Source organism: Poecilia reticulata, linkage group LG4 (assembly GCF_000633615.1).
Source record: "Poecilia reticulata strain Guanapo linkage group LG4, Guppy_female_1.0+MT, whole genome shotgun sequence".
Classification (NCBI taxonomy): Eukaryota; Metazoa; Chordata; class Actinopteri; order Cyprinodontiformes; family Poeciliidae; genus Poecilia; species Poecilia reticulata.
The window spans coordinates 31,292,202-31,313,218 of record NC_024334.1 but is presented as its reverse complement, the minus strand read 5'-3'; the positions used below and the strand labels follow the sequence as shown (position 1 = coordinate 31,313,218).

The 21,017-nt window shown below is 38.3% G+C and overlaps 1 protein-coding gene across 1 annotated transcript in view; it reads right to left on the bottom strand.

Annotated features, from left to right (window-relative positions):
• Window positions 1-3,285: 3,285 nt before the first annotated feature.
• The window catches only part of sass6 (SAS-6 centriolar assembly protein), a 55,689-nt gene continuing 37,957 nt past the window's right edge, over window positions 3,286-21,017 (bottom strand). The window contains exons 2-16 of the mRNA XM_008408171.2: window positions 18,165-18,219; window positions 17,940-18,019; window positions 17,743-17,847; window positions 16,213-16,381; window positions 14,300-14,377; window positions 12,025-12,144; window positions 9,768-9,959; window positions 8,533-8,727; window positions 7,968-8,057; window positions 6,604-6,783; window positions 5,256-5,337; window positions 4,508-4,617; window positions 4,266-4,357; window positions 3,692-3,783; window positions 3,286-3,527 (exon numbers count right to left, since the gene is read on the bottom strand). Of these exons, the coding sequence (XP_008406393.1) occupies window positions 3,475-3,527; window positions 3,692-3,783; window positions 4,266-4,357; window positions 4,508-4,617; window positions 5,256-5,337; window positions 6,604-6,783; window positions 7,968-8,057; window positions 8,533-8,727; window positions 9,768-9,959; window positions 12,025-12,144; window positions 14,300-14,377; window positions 16,213-16,381; window positions 17,743-17,847; window positions 17,940-18,019; window positions 18,165-18,219 (1,693 nt within the window). The 3' untranslated portion in view covers window positions 3,286-3,474. The remainder of the gene's footprint in view (window positions 3,528-3,691; window positions 3,784-4,265; window positions 4,358-4,507; window positions 4,618-5,255; window positions 5,338-6,603; window positions 6,784-7,967; window positions 8,058-8,532; window positions 8,728-9,767; window positions 9,960-12,024; window positions 12,145-14,299; window positions 14,378-16,212; window positions 16,382-17,742; window positions 17,848-17,939; window positions 18,020-18,164; window positions 18,220-21,017) is intronic.

Below are 21,017 nucleotides of genomic sequence, written 5' to 3'. Positions count from 1 at the left end.
ACCGGTAAATCGAGAGCTTCGCTTTTTGGCTCAGCTCTCTCTTCACCACGACGGACCGGTACAGCGCCCGCTTCACAGTAGACGCTGCCCCAATCCGCCTGTCGATCTCCCGCTCCCTTCTATTTGACAAAAAACTAGAAAAGATGGTCCAATGTGGAGCAGCATTTTGAAGGAGCTTTCTGACCTTGTTGAATCCTTTCATGATGAACTAGGCAGTTAGACACACAAAAACTGGGTTAAATTTTATACTAATCTGAGAATGTCTCCAGTAAATATTTGTGCTACAGCTATAGAATTTATTCAAGAAATGGATCCAAAAAGAAGGAAGCCCCCCAATTTTCTGATTATCTGCTTATCACTTGGGGGCACTCTTTACATGTACTAAGAACATAAAAGTTTTATCTCTAGATCTGTGTTTCTCAACCTTTTTCAGCCCAGCGCCCCCCTAGCCTTTATCCAGGTCCCTCACCGCCCCCCACCAAAGAATTTGTAGACTACTTTGCACTCACTATTATTTTATTATTAATATTACTATCATTATTGTAGATGTTTTGATTTTTATGCTTGTTTCTGTATTTATCATCAAAAATTATTTTCCAGAGAACAAAAAAGTCATAGGAATAGAAATTATTTTCACAGGCGTCTACAAAAAATGCAATGAACATTTAAGTTAAAATTTGTAATAGCCAATCAGAGTGGGAAAAATATTCTTGTTCTTTTCTATTTTCTAGTTGTTAAATATTACACAAAATGACCAGATAAAAGATGTACAGCATGCCAGTTTAAACTTTTATCTATTTGCAAAACGACTGAGCTCTGCAACATTAAAACATGGATAAAACTGTAACTACATTAATCATAGTTATTTTTCTATTCAGTGTTTCTGTTGGTTTCTGGTGGTGCAGCTCTGTGCTGCCTTCAGGAAAATGGGACATCAGAGTATCAACCATAAAACTTCACCCACATGGCATTTATTGTTCAAACCAGAGCTTTCAGTGGAAAAACAAAAGTTCCAGGTCCTTTTAATGCCATACAAATATGAGACAGAAACATTGTCATTATATAGACCTGTCAATAGTCAATAGATTTAAGTTTAATAGTTTTATTGGACAGAAATTACAAAGAACAAATCTGGTTCTTAATCAAATCCTAATGAGTCAAATTGAAAGTGTCATTAACACTGACATGAAAAATAATATTGAAGAAATAAATATATCAAATCTAATTAAAAACATAAGTGTTCAAAAGACCCTTAAATGGTTTAGGTTTGGTGTTGAGTATTACTCTTTGTATTATGTTTTCTGTTCAGCGTTACTTTGTCCCTTAAGGCATACCATAGTTAGGACAGTGATGATGTCATCACCTTGCCGTAGCCAACGTTGCTGATATCTGGTGGGGAAGTTGGGTAACTGGACCGCTGCGCTAACACGTGGGAAAGACTTGGAAGATATGTGTGTTCTCCTTATAAGTGTGCGTCATTGAGAAGTAAGTTGCAATATTTGAGTGTGTACTGCAGCTAAATGAGTGATTTGAAGTTCATTTGTTTGCTATTTCACCCGTTACTAAGTCCGAGCTAACTGCTAGGTGTGTATTGTAGAGCATTGTGCCGAACATGCATATCTACTTTCAGGGGAGCAGAGGCATGATTATTGGTTAACTATGGAGTTAACTTGCCTTAGTTTGCTAGTAATATTGATTTAGAGGTTTTCTTCTTAGTTTATCTAAGGTATAAATGGCATGGTGTAATGTGTAATGATAGGACACCTTGAATTTATTTTCTGTATTTTTTTTTATTCTAGGAAACCACACACACCTTCATGTAAACACACACTTATGCCCATCCATGTTCATTGGATCAATATCTGTGATACAGTTTGGAATACAGAACAGTTAAAGGATCCTGCATCTTGTCTTCATTAAACGTCTGGCGCACCTCATCCTAACATCTGGTCCTGAGCTGAATCCTGGCCTGAGTGGTGTTCTGGCTGACACTCCAGGTTGAGAGCGGTGACAAACCTGAACAGTGCCTAACAGTCCTTCAACTTTAGAGCAAACTCACCTACAATAAGTGATAAGTTCTTTACTTTTATGGTCTGTAAGATATATTTATTCTCAGTACTAGATGTGGCCTCAACAAACCCATGGCACTTCAACAATATTATTTTACCTTTTACCTAGAAATGGTGTCTGTTTATTCTTGCCATACAGTCCTCTGTATTAATTATTGCTCGAAAGGTCTTGCCATACCAGTTTATTCCTCTGTATTTACTTTAGTTTCTTAGTTTATTCTTGCATTTTAATCTTCATTCATTTCCATTTAGTTCCCTTTGTCCTCTGTCCTCTTTATTATTATTGTATTGTCCTCTTTTGGTTTATTGCTATGTCCACTAGTTTCTTTCCTGTTGCTAGATTTATTTGATCGTTTATTAACCATCAGTAATCTTCACTCATCACCTGCTGCGCCGCCTAATCGTCATGTGTTTCACATCATGTGTTGATTTTCCACTGTTCAGCGTCGGATTCTCTGTTTTTATGCCATAATTCACATCTAGTTCGTCGCTCCGTTTTATGTCCCGCTTCTCCTGTTTCAGAGTTTTGCGCGCGTCTTTTTTTTTAAGCCCCTAAGGTGAAGGGCGGTCGGAAAGCGTATCGATGGGGAAAAGCCAGACCGACATAAACCTTTTAAAACAACGGAAACAATTTCTGCATTCTAAGTATTGAAATTTAAAAGTGCTGTGTTGTTCTATCACCCCCGTTTCATACCGGACCACTTACAGCACCGTGTTAACGCTATACAAATGAACGCTCTCTATCGTGGTGTCACCATGGAGGGATTTCTTGATTTAAATGGGTTCATTTTTCAGAGGGATACACAGTGAGGGTATTGTGATTTTAGCTACCAGTAGCAGGAGAACGGAGCTGCGCCAAGAAGCTAACAAACACTGAATAGAAGAAGAAGAGGAAGAAGAAGAATACAGTTTTACCAAGTTGCTCAAAGTCTAAACTGGTATTGTTGTGCATTTAAGGTGTAAAATTTACCTTCGACCAAACGCCCCCCAAAGGCATCTCAGCGCCCCCCTTTTGTAAAAATGTCCGCCAGCGCCCCCTGCCGTCCTCTGAACGCCCCCTGGGGGGCGGTACCACCCACGTTGAGAACCGCTACTCTAGCTAATGTTTGACTTAAAATTCTCCATAACATTTAAGCCTTTTATTCATCCCTTCAAATTAATAACTGAAATGACTTTCTGACAACAAAAAGGAAAATATCATTTAAAGTAAGAAAGATCAACATTTTGAAAAGTTTAATTTGAAGCCAAAGAGTCACAAAAACAAGTTGAACACCAATAACATGGGGAAGCAATCCCAAATAAGCGCAAAAAGCTTTGGAAAATAAAAACACCAAGGTACAGCGTTGGTTTTGTTTATGATGGAAACCTCCTAGACCCATGGGATGACACCAGAGGAAGAGCTGGCTCATGACGAGAAGTATGCAGAGGTCCCAGAAGGCTTTGTTTTCAAGGCTAACTCTAAAACCCCCCCCAAAAAACAAAGATTCATGAATGGAGATGTTTCAATGAAGTTTTACAAAAATCCTAATTATTTAATTTAAAAGTATTACTACACTGAAGAATAAATATAGGAAAGGAAAGACTGACAAATTACTCAATTTGCAAATGTTCAGTAGTTTTACCTCTTTGGATAATGTTTGATGATAAAGAGTAGGCTGGGATGCCATCCTCTCCGCTGCTGAAGTACTTGGGATCCAGACCAGCGGAGTCTCCACTGTACACAGGAGGAAACACCAGCTTTAAAAAGACAACACTCAAACATTTGGTTTCCTCTAGGACACTTAAGCCTCGACCACATGGAAACCAACATGGTCACTTTCTGTAAATGATTGAGATAAAATGTGTGTCCACATGATAGGATGAAGGGCCACTGAAAACTAAGACCACGGTAATAAAATAAAAAAACCATAATATAATGACTTTATTCTGGTAAAATTAAGACTTTATTCTCAGAATATTAAAACTTTTTTCTTGTATTTTTTCGACTTTATTCTCCAAAGAGTTTGTTCTTGTAATATTAAGATCTTGTAATCTTATTGTTTTTATTTTTTCTTAGATGGCCCTAATTCTCTATCATATGATTCTGACTCTGAATTACAATTCAATTTATAAAATTGTGCTTATAAGTTTCCATACCGTGATCGAAGCTTAAGTTTTGTTATTTGTTGGGTGAAAAGTATTTTGAGCTCAACTCACGACTGTCTGTTGAGCGTCAGATGAACTCTGTGATCAGCAGGAGTAGCGTCTGACGAGACAGCAGGTTTACCAGGCTGAGGGTGAAACTGCACCTAGAAGTAAGAACATACGCGCACACACATACAGTTATATGTATTAAAGTCACAGTATTGATGAAGGTGCAAAATAAAAAGAGCTTGCTGGTTTGGAGTTGAGATGTTAATTATAAAAAGTTGAAAACCTAAGAGGAAAACTCTTCGTACCCTGAGTCCCGTTAGTGTGGATAATCCTGGAGACGAGTCCAGAGGTTCAGCAGGCAGTGACTTTTTGGATAGCTGAACTTCATTTAGCTGCTTATTAAGCCAGTTTATAACTGCAAACGCAGGGAGAAGAAGTGGCATTGAAAATAATTCATCAGTTCATTGTTTAGAGCTGAGCAGAGTACTGGCTCATGCTTCACTGATAAGCTCAGTGTTCAACTGTGGCTCTTGCTTCAGGTAAAACATTTATTTTTTCTTTTCAATCATCTGTATAAACACTAACGTTATACAGAACATATATAACTGAGCGGAGGACATGAGTGGAAAACTGCAGGGGAAGGAAGCCCAGAGTGGGGGGTGTTAGCAGAAGGAGGCCGGACAGCTCAGCATGTAGCCTCATCTCAACAACACCTCTACATGTTCCTGCTGATGTTTCCCCTCCAGATAACTGGATGGAGTACTAAAAGCTGCCAGTCCTTCTGCAGCAAACTAAAGCTGCGTCCAAATGTCTGAGTTTAGCTGGACGCAGTGAGCTGGAGCTCACATCCTTCTGTCCCTGTGGCAGAGCAGAGCGCCAGCTCCTGGATCTGTGGCACCTCAAGGAGAAGAAACTCTACATAGTCGCAGTAGTGGTGGAGACTACTGCTAACCATCTGTCAGTGCAGTCTGAGATGCATTCCTGGGTTTCTAAGGTAAACTATAATTAATCTTGTTAAATAAGGGATAAAAGACGCTCCAGCAGGTTCCTTACCATTTTCATTTGTTTTTAAAACTTCTTTGCTTTCATTTAGCTTTTGCACTGTCATTTCCAACTGCTCCTTCAGTTCTTTGACCTGTAATATACAAATACAATATTTTTCACATTAATCGTTTACATTTATAATACAAGGAGATTTTTTAAAATATTCTCTAAATAAGCCAGGCTTCTAAAATAAAGTGTTTGACTTTAATGTTTGTGTGTGCGATTGCAAGTCACACAGGGTAAGATCCACAACTCACCACAACTGGGTTTCACTTTAGTTTACATTACTTTAAATATTCCTTACTATATAATGTATTATTAATTCATTTTTCTATCACACCTTACAATGTTTATATGGAGTGTACACATATCAGGACTGCTAGGTCAAAATTCAATTTTATGTGGTATTAATACATCTTTCTGTTTTGGTTTCGTGGGTGTTTGGCCTCTCCTTCCTGGCGGGCAAAAGGTGTGGCTAAGGGCTGAAGTATTGCTGATGGCCTCATTGAACAACCACATGCTTCAATATGAGGAGGGACGGGGGAAAGGTTGTGTTTTGGGATTTATTTTATTGTTTTGTGTTAGTCGTCATGTGGCAGCCATTTTATCATCCTCTATTGTATCTATATGGTTTAGCTAAACCAGTATTTAAGTGTATTAAATGTTCATTTTAGGTCAGCTTGTCTTATGTCTGTCAGTTTTATCCGTTATGATTCTGAGTTTAGTGTACTGAGTTGACCTCTTTTAATGGCATGCCAGTTAAGTGTTGGTTTTGTCAATAATTTTTCAGATTTTTGGGGTAAATAAAAACCCACTTTTTGAATTCAACACCTGTACTGCTGTACTGTTTGGTCCATGACAGCATCATTGAATTGAAATAACTTTTTTTGTAAAGCATCTCGAGACGATATTTGTTATGAATTGATGCTATAAGAAAAAACAGAATTACAACTCAAGATTTTCCATAGTTTAACAATTTAGTCATGAGCTGCAAGTCTGAGTTTGGAAGGCCTCCCTATTTGCTCTTGCAAAAACATTATGATAAATGACTTGCAATGATGGTAGCTAGCTACTGAATTGTAGCCACAGTTGCCCCAGGGCAGTCTGACAGCTCCTGTCAGACTGCCCTGTTCAATAAAGGCCACTAGTGCCAAAAATGATCTCAAATAGTCATTTTGCTACATTTTTGATTCTTTAAAGTTATGTTTGTTTCCATACAAAGTGAAGGAGAAAACAATTGACTGCTATGCCGAAATTAAAGACTTACATGGTGTGAAAATAAGCTTGAGGGAAATAAAATTAATAACATGTCTACACCACATGAAAGCTCAGTAAAAACACAACACATCAGACATACCTCCTCTTCCTTACTGAGGAGCTGCCTCTGAGCACTCTGTAGATCCTTGTCAACACTTTCAAGTTTAGTTTGTGTCTCTCGAAGAACCTTTTCCTGTGACACAGTCACAGTATTTTTGACCTTTACTTTTCCAACAAGACCTCGTACCTCTCCTTGCAGTTTCTGGATTATCCCATTAGCCTAAAACAATAAAAAATGTACATTGGACACTGGAACAAATCACAATCAGTCTATAGTCTGGTAAAAAAAAACAGCCCCTTATTCTATGCTTTGCTTCGTCCAGAGGGTCTGGACCCTAAGCTATTGAGAAACGATTGCTTGACAGAGGCATGGACTCTGAAGTTTTAAATGTTATCCAGTTGCTAACATTTACCCATGACATACGTAATGCACCAGTTCTAGGGCTGTTGTAAACAAATATTTTAGTAATCGAGTATTCTATCAATTATTCTTACGATTAATCGAGTCATTTTAAGGGTGCTTATTGGTCCCCCCAAAAAATGACAAAAACCCAGACATTATCATCAGTCAACACAATCCTCCCAGGCCAAAATTGAAGATGGGATTTTATGCTAATAACACTTAGCTTTCATCAACAACTCATAGGTGGAAGTGAGAGCGCTGTGCAATGCAAATAATGACCCGGATGGAACATGGTGCGCTAAATAATACAACATAATTTAATGAAGCTTCAAGGCAGATACATTTTCCTCGAGGAATTTTAATTAAGTTACTCGGATCATTCGAGAAATCGTTACAGCCCTAGCTAGTTCAATGTCAAAAAGTTTACCGGAAATTGCTTAAACTGTAAACAACCGTTGCCTACTGTGTTAGAGAGAAGTAGCTGTGAGGAGGAGCTTTGTGGAGATAGGCGGGGCTTTGTGGGAACAAGCATTTAGGTGCCCCTGAATAGTTGCCTTGGGAGATTCAAGGATTCCTCAAATATACATGAAAGAATTAAGGCAACGCCGTGGGCATGCTTTTGATGAGGGAATAACATCATGACACGATGTAAAGCTCAAAAAGGTTGATTTTACTGCCCCTTTAGTAAGAAAATTAATAACCATCAACTGAATATATCGGAGTCAGTCTTCCTCTTGTTCTGAGACTGTACATGCACTAATAAGAGGATGATAACCCTACTTATCCATTTGATAACACAATTAGTAGATTAAAATAAATCTTTCAATATCAACAAGAGTTTTTCCCACCAAAAATACTAGAAAAAGAGCTAAGAGGAAACAAAACTCCTTGTCTGTGTTCTAGTAACCCATGCTATCACTGATAACTTGATATGTCTGCCCATGTCTTAGGTGACACGTTGTGTTCAAGGGGTGACATGACAACAGTAAGCTTTAACAAACCTTTAGCAGCTCTTCTGACAGCGATTTTACTGTTGCTTCAAGTTTTCTCAACTGCACTTCCTTATTTTCTGCACTTTCCTCCACTGATTCCTACAACGTAGATTAAAAAGTTTAAAACATGTCTGAAGAAATGACAGATTCTGATCATAGAAAATGTGAGTAAACACGTGAGAAAGTGATGAAACCCCTCCCGGGATTTCATCTTCATTCAGTGGTTGACATGGGAAATCAATGCAGCAGGGCTCTGATAAGGACACCTTATAGTGTTTGTGAACAAACATGAGATTCAAATACAGAGTTTAATAATTAGATGATATGGTATATTCTCTTAGTTCCTTCAGAAAAGGCCAGGGCTTCATAGAGAAACACTGTTTGTTTAACCATTCAGTAAAGGAATACAACATGAAGACCATACCAGGGCGAAAGCAAATTTACACATTTCAGTTCTTGAATGCAAGTGAAAAAAAAAAAAAAAAAGTTGTTTAGAGAACCAAGAATATTTATTATGACTTCAGTTGACTCACAAACATGACTGTGGAAGCACTAGGGAAGAACTAGCTCCAACCTTCTGCTGCTGAGTGGCCTCCAACACCTCCTTGGTGCGGTACATCACCATTTCCTTATCTTTGACCTCCTGCTCCAGAACAGCCACTCTGACCTGCAGCTGGCTCACTACACACTCCTTTTCATGGACCTCTGTGTCAAGAGTGCTGTTTTCCCTCCTGAGACTCAAGACCTGCTGCTTTAAACGCTGGCATTCCTGCCCACATAAACAGAAAACAGCTTTACAGCACAACACTTCAACCAATGAATGTAATGAATGTCATGGAGAGTTTTCTGGTTTCAAAAAGGAGCGTGTTCTTTACTTATAAAAATAACAGAAATATTCTCAGAGTTCACTTCATACAAAAATTCTAATATAAATGTTAATTTTGTGGTAGAAAAACTATTTCACTCCTCACTTCTTCACCAATCAATTAGATTATCCACAGCAGCTACTTTTGCTTGTTAATCACAGCAGGAGGCTGACCTGATGAGGAGAAGGGTCTAAGCAAAAATAAATAAATAAATAAATAATATATCTACCATTAGCATAACCTTGTATCAATAACATTAATACTTTAGCAAATGATAAATTAATCTAATTCTTAATAGACTCCCTCCAGCTAAGAGATGACCTCTGGGACAGGTTTTACTCTGTGCGCGGTCCAGCGGGATTGTACTGACTCAGTTTGCGCTTTTAAAAGTTTTTTTTTGGTGTTTTTTCAGAAACTGGCAGACTGACAGGACAACTACAACCCCCCCTTTCCCATTGCTTCCCCGCTGTCCGACCATGACATTCGACCTCCTGAACAATGTCGTGCTACGACCACAAGAGGGTTAGAAAACCCTCTTGTGGTCTCTTTGACCTCTCTGTCTACTAGCAGAAGCTTGTGTTCACCTGCATACAAGCACGCCTGATTCAGCGCGTATGAGCGTCGGTGACACAGAGTGTGATCTGGCATTACTTAAAAAGGCTAATAAAATCAACATTAACTGTGAACACCTACAATTACTATATGTCACAATCCTCTTGTGTGGGCAGGTGTCATCAGAAAACATTGCATATGATCTATACTGAAAATCTATGCACAGCCAAAAGCTGAAAATGGCACATCACAAGAAACATCCAGTTATAAAACATTGCACTCACACAGCACAAAGCTACTTCAAGACAAAAGCCAGACAATGAAACCCATGACTGGGTTTTTAAACATGTGAAGTGTAAAAGCAGCAGCAGGCCACAGCCCCATCACCTACCTCTTCAGACCCTGATAGTTTGATTTTTAGGTCTCGGATGATGGACTCGTTCTTATACCTCCTCTCAGTCAGCTCCCTGCAGGAAGTCTCGAGATCAGTCACTCTACTTTGGAGCTGCTGGGAGCTCTTCCTATGAGCAGCTTCCAGGTCCTGACGCAGTCGCTCCATCTCGTGTTGAAATCTGCTCTGTAACTAAATAACAGAACAAAGACAAACATCATTCGATTTTACCTCAAACTGTTGCAGAACAGGCAAAGCAATAATAGGCTTGACCCTTTCGGCTTTAAATGTTAAAATTTTTTCATAAAGCCTCAAAATGCCTGAAAATCCTCAAAGATGCCTAAAAATGCAGCAGAAACTCAAACTCTTTCTCCAGTTTGAGTTTCTCTTCAGTGGCTCCCTTTTATATCAAGAAAATGGTTTTAGCATCTTCTTTAGTGAGATTGAATATTCTGAAAGTGTTAATGGTCAATGTTCTAAGACTGCAGGGGTCTGGTGACTCCTGAAGTATGAGCCCAAAGACCTGAAAGTCTTCCTCTTCATCATTCCATTCTTTAACCAATCCCAGTTGTGAGACAAACACGGTGTGAGCAAGACTCATTTTTTCTCTCTGGTGCTACAAATTACTCTGCAGGGATACAACATGTGGCCCAACAAGGCCAGTCTCTGAGAATGTTAAGTGTTGTAGGAGAACATCTGCAGACCTTACTAATCTGTCAAAAAACAACACTTGATATGGCTGAAGACGTTGGAATGTGGTAGACTAGGGAAGACACCAATGTAAAACTGAAAACCAAACTTCTTTCTAGGATGCGTGCGGACAGGGCAGAGTTAGCAGTGTGTAACTAGATATTAGAATGATGACAGCAAAATGGGTATCATGTCTTCTTAAAGGTCCTGTACCATTCAGAGGGTAACCTGTCGCTTCCAAGGGATTTTTTAGCTTTAAGTCTCGATATGGCTCTTGACATCTCTTCATGTGTTATTGGGGCTGTCAGTCTCCTATTTTGTTCAACTCCAACTGTAGGCAAGTCCAGAGAATTAAGAAATGTGTTTTTTTAGTATCTTTTGAGGAAGGTGGTTGTTTTGGTACTTTCTAAAGGTGTCTTCTACAGCTTCTTGATTATACTGTAAATGATTTGTGGAGGAGTTTTTAATCTTATGTATAGTATTTGCTGCTTTATGAGTTGCCTTGCCAGCAATCTATTTGCCTTAGCTCCTTGTTCATAATAGCCTTGTTTAAGATAACTGAATTTTTTCTGGAGCTCCCCTTTCGGAAGATTGTTTATTTCTTTTTAGATATTTTTTATTTCTTTAAGCAGCTGAATATTGTGGGTTGTTTGACATCCTATCTCGAGAATTTTTAATTTTCCCACCAAATTGATATACAAGACTCTTTTTCTCTGATAGTGTTTTGAGGCTATGGCTATCTGTTTCTCTCTGCGTTACATGCATCCCATAAGCAGGGGCGGATCTAGTAAAATATTTATGGGGTGGCAGGGACTTTTTCAGGGGTGGCAGCATATATGGCAGCTACTAAGGCCAGTGCCTTAGTAGGGTCATGCCCATAAGTCTATTGGACTGATTCCTTCATTGTCATTTTTTTCTACATATTGTTTTATTAATTTTTTATTTGTTCTTCTACTTCTTTCTTGTTCAGAATGCCCATGTTTAATTTCCAAACTGTGTTCCTCCTCCTACTATTTAAGTCTAATTTTACCTGGATAGAAAAGTGATCCGATATGTCTGCAGCTCCGATTTCACACTTAATTACTTTATGAAGGTCCCACTTGTTCATAATCACATTATCAATTCTTGAATGCATGTTATGCGTCATTAAATGTGGTTGTGTATCATTGGAGAATGTGTTTCACTGAGACATGGCTGCATGGTATTATTCACGTCTCCAACGTCTCTCTACCAGGCTTCCTTACTATACAGGCAGACAGAGACTTTAAAAGGAGTGGCAATAGAAAAGTAGGTGGATTAGCAGTGCATGTGAACAACTGATAGTGGTCCAGGACATGTTGCAGTGAAATGTGATCTTTGCAGCCCAGATAATAAACTGTTAGCTGTAAGTTTTCCTCCCTATATTTACCAAACGAGCCACCAGTGTTATTTTGGCAGCGGTTACAACAGCCTAGTGCCTGCCTGCCTCCAGCTGTTGCATTTTCCAGAGCTCAGCTTACCCGTCCCCTGCTGATCTTAGGTGTTGAATTTTAAATTCTTCACTTGAAAACAAGGAACTGAGTCTTACCTCTAAAATTTTCTCCCTCTCTAACTGCAACTCCTCAGAATGACGGCTAGAAAGGGAGCTGGTCTTATTCGTCCACTCTGACCGCAGTTTCTCCAGCTCTTTAGTCTTTTCAGACAGAGTCTAGAAGAGAACACACATCCATTGGTAAATATTTTTGGCTCTGCTTCTAAAAGGCTACAGCAATAATCTGATACATTCTATACATAACAGTTTCAGTTACTTTATAAGTGTAGCGTCGGCACCTGTCGGGCTGAGAGGCCTCAGCCAACTACCCCCCTTTTCCCCTCGTGTGGTTGCATGATGGATGGTTGTAACTGAAACTGCAATTTTGTTGTCTTTGTGACAATGACAATAAATTATTCTGATTCTAGCTCCAAAAATTAAACTATCATCAAATATTCAACATCTTTGTCACTCATTTCAGAAAGTGAAACTTATATAATGTAGATTCATTACAAATGAAGATAAATATTTCCCATGCCTTGTTTCTCGTAATTTTGATGATTCGGGCTTACAAAATTCAGTTAAGCAATTAGAATATTGCATGAGATCAATACATTACATATATTTATATATCCATCCATTTTCTTTACACCCTTGTCCCTTAGTTGGGTCGGGAGGGTTGCCGGTGCCTTTCTCCAGCTAACGTTCCGGGCAAAAGGAGGGGTACACCCTGGGCAGGTCACCAGCCTGTCGCAGGGCAACACAGAGACAGGCAGGACAAACAACCATGCACACACGCATTCACACCTAGGGACAATTTGGAGAGGCGAATTAACCTGACAGTCATGTTTTTGGACTGTGGGAGGAAACCGGAGCACCTGGAGAAAACCCAGGCATGCCCAGGGAGAACAGGCAAACGCCATGCAGAAAAACCCGGGCTGGGAATCGAACCCAGAACCTTCTTGCTGCAAGGCAACAGCTCTACCAACTGTATATATATATATGGCACAGTTGGTATATATATATATGGCAAATTCATGGATTTTTTTTTTTATCCATGAATTCCATGTTATGTCTGTTAGTTTCTACTTGTGAAATCTCACTATGAGTGATCCTGGAGACACTGTGGAAATATTAATGTAAATCAATATTAAGAATGGTCATAACAGACAAAGATATGCATATTATTTTGTTGGTGGCAGGCTAGAGGACACTCACAGCTATGAGCATGTGGTCAGAGATCTAGGAGGAAGCTGTTAATTTCACACAGAAAGAAATGGATGGACTATAGAATACTACACCGCCCACACTTTGGTGATTTTGCTAGTCTGACATGGTGTAATAACAGTCACATATTTAAAAATTAATGTGTTGATTTGATTGATTGTATTTGATTTTCTCATTCGAAATTAATGTGCATCATACATAGATAGCTGAATGTCTTTGAAAACAATCAAAATATGGGACATCATCTCAGTTTATGAAAAAAGTACAAATATTAAGAGTCCCACACAAAGCACGTGGTCACTTTACAGGTAACTGATCTCACTTTTCAGGGCAGATTTTAGTGACAGGTATGACCAACTACGCTACAGATTAGAACCCAGCCTAAAATTCAGGTTAAAATCAAATGGTTGATGTACGGTGGTGCGATTTCAGTAAACCTACAATACAAACAGCACCAACATAACCAAACGAGAATGCACAATATAAAGTTGTGTTCATCTACTTATTGTAGTCTAAATAGAGAAGGAGGTAGTTTACCCTGGTGACAGAAGAGGAGATGCAGAAGTTAGACGCTAACAAGCCCAGCACCCTTCGTATGAAGGGTGCTGGGCTTGTTACAGTCCTACCCTGCCATGTGTACTCCCTTGTCAATCACACATCCCAGAAGATTTGCACTTGACTCACCCTGCCGTTACAAGTGACAAAATGGAGCTGGAAGATGTTAAAAGCTGAAAGTAGTGGACGTTACAGTACTAAACCAGCAGAGGGCAAATCAGAGGTCTGGAAATATTTTAAACTGGTAGCAGTATGACTCTAATTAAAGTAAATTAGTCCGGATGGATCAGACAAACCACAATGACCATAGGATTTGACCGGGTCAGGTTAGACTATTTTAGACCCAATATAAACTCTAAGTTACACTAAGACTTATCAACAAGCATCTAAATCAAAACAAGCACAGACAAAGACTGATAACTCAGTTGAAGTAGTAACTTTACAGATTTCCTACGGTAAATATGATGAAAATTCTAGATTGCGTCAGTAAACTATATCTATACACTGGTGATGGATTTTTGTGTTTGCAGGGTCAAACTCATTCACTCACCTGCTGAGTATAACTCAGCTGCCTACACAGATCATCTTCAGTCTCCTTGAACTTCCTGTCTAAAGCCTGCTTTTCTGCCTGAAACATTGAGAAAACAAAACTCATCAGTACTGTTGTATGTCTTCTCTGCAAAGTGTTAATTCATTTCCAAGTGACGCTCCAGAAGTAAATGGCTATATTAGGGTTAAATATTCTTATAAGATGGTGTGGATTGGCAGTGTACTTGAACATATTTAGATGGAGCAGAAATCAATACCAGCCCAAGATATGACCAAAAGAGTCATATCTTTACTCTTTTGGACAAAACAAAAGAAAAGATAATATTATTTTTGGTATTTAGAACAAAGACTTCCTCTGTAACCAGAGGTAGGCAATGACAAAATAGATTACAAATATTTCTAAAACATTTATTTTTCTAAATCTTTCACCAAATCCTTTGTAGCGTTATAGCTCTTGAGGAAAAAAGATACTCCACTATAATTTATGACAAAAAATGTTTTAACCAAATTCTAATAGTTTTCTACATTTTTGTTAACTTTTTTAGGAAATATGTTGCCATAAGCAGCTCCTGTAGTTTCCCTCTGCGTGCTGTGAGGACAAACCAGCTTCAAAAAGCCCTCCACATAGCGTTTGAAGGTCCCAACTTTATTTAATATGGCTTAAATCGCTGTTCCTCACTTTCTGAGTTCTGCTTACGGCTGTGTTGGTGTGACTGAGGAAAATTGTCCATCAGACAATGAATGAGACACATCAGAAAGCGTAGTCACTAAAGATTAGGGGTGAACAACAATCCGGTTCAGAATTTTTTCAGTTCGCTTCAATCAAAACAAACAAAAAAAATGTCTCTTATATTGACTATGAACTGCCTTACTGTTGTTGAGAGATGCATTTTCTGACAAAGTTCTGGTCTGGCCCATCTGTCTCTAGCTGTAGGAGACCTTAATGTTCCCTAATAACAGAGTTTAGTGATTATCTGAAAGTCCTCTCAGTTCTGTTTTGAACTGTGACAAAATGGCGTTGGAAGTTGCCTCACAGAACTTTGCTTTGCGCACTAAGCTTAACACATTAGCAGTCTTTATGTGCTCTGGTTTAAAACGATGCTGGACTCAGGTGTCTGCCAACCTCACAGGGTTGTTCCGGATATTTTCAGTACCAAATGCGGGCCAGACTAAATATAGTTAAATGGTCATTTTATTTTTTAAATAAACATAGTAATGTTTATTTTATATTTATTAATATTTTTTAATCATGGTAATCATTAAAACCACAAACCATTTCATCCTGGCTGAAAGAGTTAAAATTCTATTTTAAGTTGGAAAAACAGGAAGAAAAACTTCTGAGTCTGAGCAGGAGTGCAGAGCATTAGTGAATGGAATGTTCCTGATAAAATATAACGGCTTCTGGCCTCTCAGATCATTATATCGACATGCCTAACACAGAACATAAAACTATGTATTTAATGTATTGTCAGCTTCTGGCGGCAAAGTAGCATGTTTACTTGTCTTCTATGGTGCTTTCATACTAAGTAATAATAATTACAACTGCATTACAATAAAATTTTAGTAGAAAAGGAAACGGATATTTTCATGCAATAAAATAATTAAAAAGATCTAACCTGCATGGAAATGTTTAAATTGATCAGCTGTTGCAATGTACATGTGGCTCTATGTATGCATCTTGTGTGCCTTAAACAGGCCTGGACATTTAGTCTGTGGTCCACAAACCTCTATAAACTAAGATGGCACACTGTATTTCTGAATGCAATTTCAGAGAAGAATCTGGCATCATCACACTCAGTGCTGTCAGTTTTCACATCTTGTTTCCATCAGTATCAGCATAAATGTAAAGTTGACAACATGACCCAGCGCGGATCCCACTGCAAAGTTCTGTGACACAGAACAGTGTGAGCTAACCTTCAAAGATGCCAGACAGGCTGCCAAATATTCTTTCACTTCTTTCTCTGAGCCTTGAATAAGCCGCAGAGATAAGTGGTTCAGGTGTTTGAAAGCATTTGTCTCCACTATGCTGAAGGTGGCACAGCCCTCGACCATTGTAGACTGACATGTCAAATGAAGGAGAAACCTGTGAACATACATCAGAAAATACTGGATAAATAATAGTGATGATCACTGAAGGGTGACCATTTAATTTATTGAAAATACCATCAAAGGCGATAAAATTCTGCATCCACATTTACATAGAGTAAAAAAGTAAGAAATGTGGAATTCCAATGAAACCAAGCCACAGTCATGTAGACCAGCAAAAACCTCGACCACAAAAATCAACAAAATCCCACAAAAAGCTTCAGACAATATTCCAGGTGTACACAGTCTATTCCCTTCTCTCACAGTATCTTGGCTGCACATTTCTGGATTGATGTCTGATGTTCTTCCTGGGATCTGTTTTAGCCACTGTTCCAGTTGGGAGGTGAGGGCCCCAATGACCACAGGTACCACTGTGGTCGTCACCTTCTAGGCCTTTTCCAGTTCCTCTCTGAGGCCCTGGTATTTCGCCAGTTTCTTGTGCTCCTTTTTCCTGATGTTGCAATCAACTGCCTCAGGGGTCTCCTTGCACAACCTACACATTGGGTCTGGTGTTTAGGGCCTGTTCCTGTTCAACCAGGATGAGTGCCTCTGTGCTGTCCTTGAGTCATTTTGTAGCAGCTGGTTCATTTGAGCTGCCAGTCGCTCATGGAGGGCAGTGAGTTTCTTCATTTTCTCTTGTACTTCAGGCATGGGCATCTGGCTGTACTTCTTGGGTACTGATCTTTTCATCTCTGCTCTGACAATTTGTTCACTTTCCCTCCTTACCTTGATTTTAGCCTCTAATCGTCATGGTGGGTATTGAATATCATGTTCTTATAGCCAAGCATCTCCAGGATCACTGATGCTAGGGATCATTCTAAATGCTGCATTCACATCTTGAATGAGACTTTCTGATGGTTCGTTCATTATTGTGGCTGCATACCCAATCTTTGGACGTTGAGTTGGAGTTAGATCCATGTTTTCACCTCTCGCCCATTTCCGTCTCGTTTCATTTTTCATCAAGGTGCTCTGGTTCCCCAGCACCTGACACAGACCTTGTTTGGCCGGGCGACGTCTGAGCCGGCATAGCGTGCATTTCATTGTCTCTCATGGTATGAGGTAGGCAGTAGCGCGAAGGGTCTTGCATAAGGACCCACACTGGATAGCTCAATTTGACTGTTGTATCTTTGCCCCGGCCTGGATTCTACACCTTTTTTTTCCACATTTTGAATTTCATAAGTCATAATCATCCAAATTGAAAGACATAAAGCTTTGAAATATTTCAAAGCTCAATATAGAATCAATATAATATACAGGTTTCATTTCTGAAATGAGTGATACAAATATTTATCATTTTTACAATTACATTATATTTGTATTATTTGACTGAGTGTCATGGTGAAAAGCATTTGTTCATACCTGGGATTGTCCGAGTCTTGCTCCACGTTACACAGGTTAAGCAGGTCAATAAACTTCTGAGGAAATGATGCAAAGTCTATCAACAGGCCCTGCTGCACTTTCAAACTACTCAAACACACAAAAAGCAAAAATAAATACATTTTAAAAATCAGATTTAAATTTTAAACATAATCTGATATTCTTTAGCAAATACAAACCTTTGGAAGTCTTCTTCTGATATAGGAAGGGTGAAAAGAAAATATGGATCTGTATCATCAGTTAACTTTACTAGAAGATCCTAATATTTGACAAAGGAAAAATAAATTAGTTAATACAATATTTAAACAAGTGATGAATAAATGTTGCTTAGGCATACTGTCCATCTTTGTGTGCTGCACTTTCACAATACGTTATTGGGATAGTTCAGGAAAAGCTAAACTCACCCTTCTGTGAATTGGAGTAGTTGACAGCTCAATCATGACACGGACATTTGCTTTCCTGTAAAATGAAACCAAGTTACCCAGTTATCTTTAACCTGGCTTTGCTTGGATATAAAACCAAGTTAAAGAGTAAGTAAACTAATCTGATTAAAGTTGTAGATGCATCAAATTGCAGTCATCATCGCTATATTGTTTTCAGCATAACAAATGCAAAGGACTGCAGTATTTGTTAAGTGATTTACACCAAAACTTCAGCATTCAATAGGAAACACAGCAGGCTCAAATCGTGGCACCGGCACCAGACCAGCTGTGGCCTGCCGCAACCTGGCACAGTTTGCCACAACCAGCTACAGCCAATAACGGCAACTTCTAACTTCTTTGACGTGTGCCACGGCTTTTGTGTCAGACTGAAAATTAATTATTTTATTTTGAACCAAAAACAAAACAAAACAAACAAAAAACCCCTAAATACATACATCCGTCACTAATTTGGTGACATACCGCAGCTTCTGTGTCAGATTGAAAATGAATGAATTTATTAAATAAATAAATAAATATTTATTTATTTATTCTGGCGCCTCGCTGCAGGAGGACCTTGCTGTTTATGCTCGCTGCAGCAAACAGAAAGGGGAGGGGACGGACCACTGTCAGTCTCGGACCTTATTTGGAAATGGGACCATTGCATTCCGGAAGTGAAGGAGGCGCCATTTCCCGTAGACATGAATATTTACTTCAGCGCAACTGACAGTTCCTTAGTCACATCTTTTCGTGCAAATATAATTTTACATTACTAAATCAGAATACAACAACGTCTTTATAATTTACTATTAATTTCAGCATTACTGGCAAAAGATAAGTTTTCTTTTGCCAGTACAAGATAAAAGATAAATTATCTTATAAAACATTTTTTTTTCATTTTCTTAAGAATGTAGAGCTAATTAAATAACAAACAATACTTTTATACATTATATATATATATATATATATATATATACACATACATATATATATATATATATATATATATATATTTATTTTCTTAAGAATGTAGAGCTAATTAAATGACAAACAATACTTTTATACATAATATATATATATATATATATATATATTTTTTTTTTCATTTTCTTAAGAATGACTGTCAATAAAAGACTTCTAATAAATGTTCTTAGTTGCTGGAGGTAACATCTTCATGAGCTCATAGGTTCAAACTGATGAATAAAGAGGATGGATGCGCTCTGCTAAAATATATTATATGAGTAAAAATGTAAGACAGTAGAAAAAACAGGTGACTTCCTGTCGGAAGTGGGTGGGGCTAAGGTGATGTCATCAATTGACTACAAATGTGATGACGGCTGGTTTGTAGTGAGACATAGGAAGTCTGATGCAGCTGTGACCTTGTATGTGGAAGTTATTGCACCTTGATGTTTTATGGCGAATAGTAGTGATGGGTAGAGGAGGCGTTTCGACACATAGCAAAACTGTGTCGATTCTGTGTCATTCAATGCTGACACCTGCTGGACATTAAAAATTCCTACAGGCAACGTAGTGATTTGATGACCTAGTCTATACAATAAGATTTAAGTCTTTGTATTTTATTGAATATTATATATTGTATTATGTCACATCTTCAGTTAAATTTAAAATATATTTGATATAATGTATAAAAGCAAAGTTATGGACTTTGCTTTTTGCAAGGTCCATAAAGTCTGGTGTGGATGAACCTGAATGGCCTCCACAGTCCTGCCCGGTGGTGCTCACCACCATTGGGCACCATTGTGTTTGTAGTTTTCCTCAATCTGCACGGTTTTATTCACCTGATCAAATGTTGAAAATTTCAGACAACTATTTTGCATGATTCATATTTCTTCACCTTTTTGGACAAATAGCACATGTTAGTGATTCTTTTAGTTGCCCATGTGGTGGAGCCTCCGCCACCATTTGGGTGTGCAGTATGCAGGGTAAACAGAATGATGCTACCTGACAGCCTGCCAGCCAGTTTCCATTTGTTCTAAGTYAATGGGAATCCTCTAAAATATAAATTTCAGCAATAGGTTTGAGACGTGTTTGACATTTTAATATTTGACAAATTYCACAAATTTTGGGATTTTGTGGTGCCAATTCCAGGTCCATGTAGTTTCTGCTCTTTGTTCCTCCATCAACCATGGTAAACATGGTTGATGGAGGAAATGGTTGATGCTGAAAAGCTGTAAAATATATCTTGGTGTTAAAGTCAAGATGGTCTGGGATGATGAGAATTCGGCCTCTGTCACTCATAAAGAGTGTCAGTTTACAAAGCAGGGTGTTACATATGTTAGCAAGTGAATTAGCTCAGCTAAAACTTTTCATTTGATTCAGGCGTGTAGATCTTTATGGGTGAAAGTTTAATCTACCTTTATAATTTATAATTACGCCAATTAGCTACTCATAAAGTCAATACCCTGTTTTTTATTTTTATTTATTGCTCTGGATATTGTACATCCATTTAAAACGTGTAACTTGAAATCAGAGGACAGGATTTAAGGAACAAACCAGATTTGCAGGTGTTACACCTGGAACATATATAGAGACCATTTGTTTACATCTTTAACATTTTTGCATCATTTTGAAACTGATGAAGCCTGATTAATAGTTTTTCTGTCTACAAATAAACTTGACTCTTAGGGCCATTTTCAGTGTTTCTACTACTTATTGATTTCAGCCTGTTTGGACCATTTGAAAGCGTTTTTCTTAGATTGCTAATTAAATGTTGTACTTAAATGTTTCGTTTTCTAAAATGAGAAAACTTTTGAAGTTTAGGGGATTAATTTGCTCCTCCAGTTTCGTAGTGTTTCATTCCAACCCGGGACCTACACG